General features: G+C 51.8%; 1 protein-coding gene across 1 annotated transcript in view; it reads right to left on the bottom strand.

Moving 5' to 3' along the window:
* The window catches only part of CKM (creatine kinase, M-type), a 14,990-nt gene that overhangs the window by 7,754 nt on the left and 4,031 nt on the right, over nucleotides 1–3,205 (bottom strand). The window contains exon 3 of the mRNA XM_023182416.1: nucleotides 2,179–2,311. Within this exon, the coding sequence (XP_023038184.1) occupies nucleotides 2,179–2,311 (133 nt within the window). The remainder of the gene's footprint in view (nucleotides 1–2,178; nucleotides 2,312–3,205) is intronic.

Here is a 3,205-nt window from a genome sequence, read left to right as displayed (position 1 = left end):
CAGTGGCATGATCTCAGCTCACTGCAACCTCTGCCTCCCAGCTTCAAGCGATTCTCCTGCCTCAGCCTCCCGAGTAGCTGGGATTACAGGTGTGTGCCACTAGACCCAGCTGATTTTTGTATTTTTAGTAGAGACGAGGTTTTACCATGTTGGCTAGGCTGGTCTTGAACTTCTGACCTCAAATGATCCACCCACCTCAACTTCCCAAAGTACTGGGATTACAGGTGTGAGCCACCTCGCCTGGGCAATTGTAACTTTTATATGCACTGGGAAACGAATTTGTGTGACTTGCTTTATCGTGCTAATTGCTTCATTGCGGTGGTCTGGAGCCAAACCCACAATATCTCTGAGATATGCCTGTAATGTACTATACACTATGCCACATATCACATGCCATGTTATACATAGTTAAGATTAAATATGCAAATTTTATATTTAAATAAATTATTTTTAAAATGTTTTATTTTTATTTATTTATTTTTGAGACAGGTCTCCATCTGTCACCCAAGCTAGAGTACAGTGGTGTGATCTCAGCTCACTGCAGCCTTGACCTTCCAGGCTCAAGCAATCCTCCCACCTCAGCCTCCCAAGTAGCTGGGACCACAGGTGCGCACCACCACACCTGGCTAATTTTTGTATTTTTTGGAGATAGGGTTTCATCATGTTGCCCAGTCTGGTCTCAAACTTCTGGGCTCAGGCAATCCTTCCACCTGAGACTCCCGAAGTGCTGGAATTATAGGCGTGAGCCACCCCGTGCCCAGGCTAAATACATTATATTTAAAACAAAGGTAATAAGTACTCAAAACTAATACTTCCTATTATTTTACTACATTTATTATTGACTTCTTGTCTTGAAGTCCTTCCTTCTTTCCTTCCTTCCTTCCTTCCTTCCTTCCTTCCTTCCTTCCTTCTTTCCTTCCTTCTTTCTTTTTTTGAGACAGAGTTTCACTCTGTTGCCCAGGCTGGAGTGCAGTGGCATGATCTCAGCTCATTGCAACCTCTGCCTCCTGGGTTCAAGTGATTCTCCTGCCTCAGTCTCCCAAGTAGCTGGGATTACAGGTGCGTGCCACCACACCCGGCTAATTTTTGTACTTTTAGTAGAGATGGGGTTTCACCATGTTGGCCAGGCTGGGCTCGAACTCCTGACATCAGGTGATCTACCTGCCTCGGCCTCCCAAAGTGCTGGGATTACAGGTGTGAGCCACTGTGCCCGGCCTCTTTCCATTTGTTTTTGAGGCAGGTTCTCGGTCTGTCACCCAGGCTGGAGTGCAGTGGCACAGTCACGGTTCACTGCAGCCTCAACCTTCCGGGCTCAATCGATCCTCCCACCTCAGTCTCCTGAGTAGCTGGGATGACAGGTGTGTGTCACCACTCGTGGCTCATTTTTGTATTTTTTGTAGAGACGGGGTCTAGCTGTGTGGCCCAGTCTGGTCTTGAATTCCTAGGCTCAAGCGATACCCCCCCTAGGCCTCCCACACTGCTGTGATTACTGTTGTGAGCCACTGTGCCCAGCCTCAACTCCTCCTTTCTGAGGCGGCTCCCCTCGGTCATTCTCCACCACACCCATGTCTTGGCTTCATGGCACTTTTCTTTTTTTTTGAGATGGAGTCTCGCTCTGTCGCCCAGGCTGGAGTGCAGTGGCCGGATCTCAGCTCACCGCAAGCTCCGCCTCCCGGGTTCACGTCATTCTCCTGCCTCAGCCTCCAGAGTAGCTGGGACTGCAGGCGCCCGCCACCTCGCCCGGCTAGTTTTTTGTATTTTTAGTAGAGACGGGGTTTCATGGCACTTTTGAATTATCTTGATCATCTGTGGGTTTCTGTATTTCCTCTCGTCTCCCCACCAGCTGAACACTCTATGAGAACAGTAAGGGACCCCTATCTCCCCACACAGGGCAAGAAGCCCTGGAAATGTGTGCTGGATGAACGGATGGCAGGACGCTGGGGGCAGCCAGGTGTCTGTGTGGGTCTTCTCAGGGGCCCTTGAGTCTGGACAGCACCCCCAGATCTCCAGCACAGCAGGTAATGCCGACGGCCAGCACCACTCCCCAAGCCCCCACGATTTAGCAAGCTCTTCCCCTACTTTGGAAAACCGGAGCCCAAAGAGACCCGAGGACCTGCCTATGGAGGAATAGAGACAGGGTTGGGTGACCCCAGCAGTGGACGGGGTGGGGGCGCTCACCTTCCACGGAGAGCTTCTCCACCGCCCGGCGCTCGCCACGGGAGCAGTGCGGGGGCAACGTGTAGCCCTTGATGCTGCGGCCAGTGCGGACGCGGCTGCTGAGCACGTAGTTGGGGTCCAGGTCGTCTCCACCCTGGAGAGCGGGTGGGAGATCAGGACCAGGTAGATCCTCCGCCCCCTCCAGCAAGCCCAGGTCTCCCCTAGATGCTCCCAACAGTCTCCCTGTTGCTTCCTTTGCCCTCTGCGTCCTCTGATTGGTTGTGCAGAGCATCTCCCCGCCACCCATACCTGGGCTCTGTCTCTCCCTTCTCTGTCTCTCTCCCATCTCCTACCTCTGTTTATCTTTGTACCTCTCTCCCCCCACCTTTGCATATTTCTTTTCTTTCTTTCTTTTTTTTTTTCCGAGACAGGGTCTCTCACTGTCACCCAGGCTGGAGTGCCGTCGTGCCATCATAGCTTACTGCAACCTCAAACTCCTGGGCTCAAGCAATTCCCCTACCTTAGCCTCCCAAGTAGCTGGGACTAACAGGTATGTGCCACCATGTTCAGCTAACTTAAAATAAATTTTTTATAAATAGAGACAGGGGCTGGGCGTTGGTGGCTCACACCTGTAATCCCAACACTTTGGGAAGCCGAGGTGAGCCAATCACCTGAGGTCAGGAGATAGAGACCGTCCTGGCCAACATGGTAAAACCCCATCTCTACTAAAAATACAAAAATTGGCCGGGCGCGGTGGCTCACGCCTGTAATCCCAGCACTTTGGGAGGCCGAGGCGGGCGGATCACGAGGTCAGGAGATCGAGACCATCCTGGCGAACACGGTGAAACCCCGTCTCTACTAAAAATAGAAAAAAAAAAAAAAGAAAAAACATTAGCCGGGAGTGGTGGCGGGCGCCTGTAGTCCCAGCTACTCGGGAGGCTGAGGCAGGAGAATGGCGTGAACCCGGGAGGCGGAACTTGCAGTGAGGCTGCACTCCAGCCTGGGCGACAGAGCGAGACTCTGTCTCAAAAAAAAAAAAAAAAAAAAA

The sequence above is a fragment of the Piliocolobus tephrosceles genome, chromosome 21, assembly GCF_002776525.5.
Source record: "Piliocolobus tephrosceles isolate RC106 chromosome 21, ASM277652v3, whole genome shotgun sequence".
Classification (NCBI taxonomy): domain Eukaryota; kingdom Metazoa; phylum Chordata; class Mammalia; order Primates; family Cercopithecidae; genus Piliocolobus; species Piliocolobus tephrosceles.
This window is presented reverse-complemented; position numbering and strand designations above follow the sequence as displayed.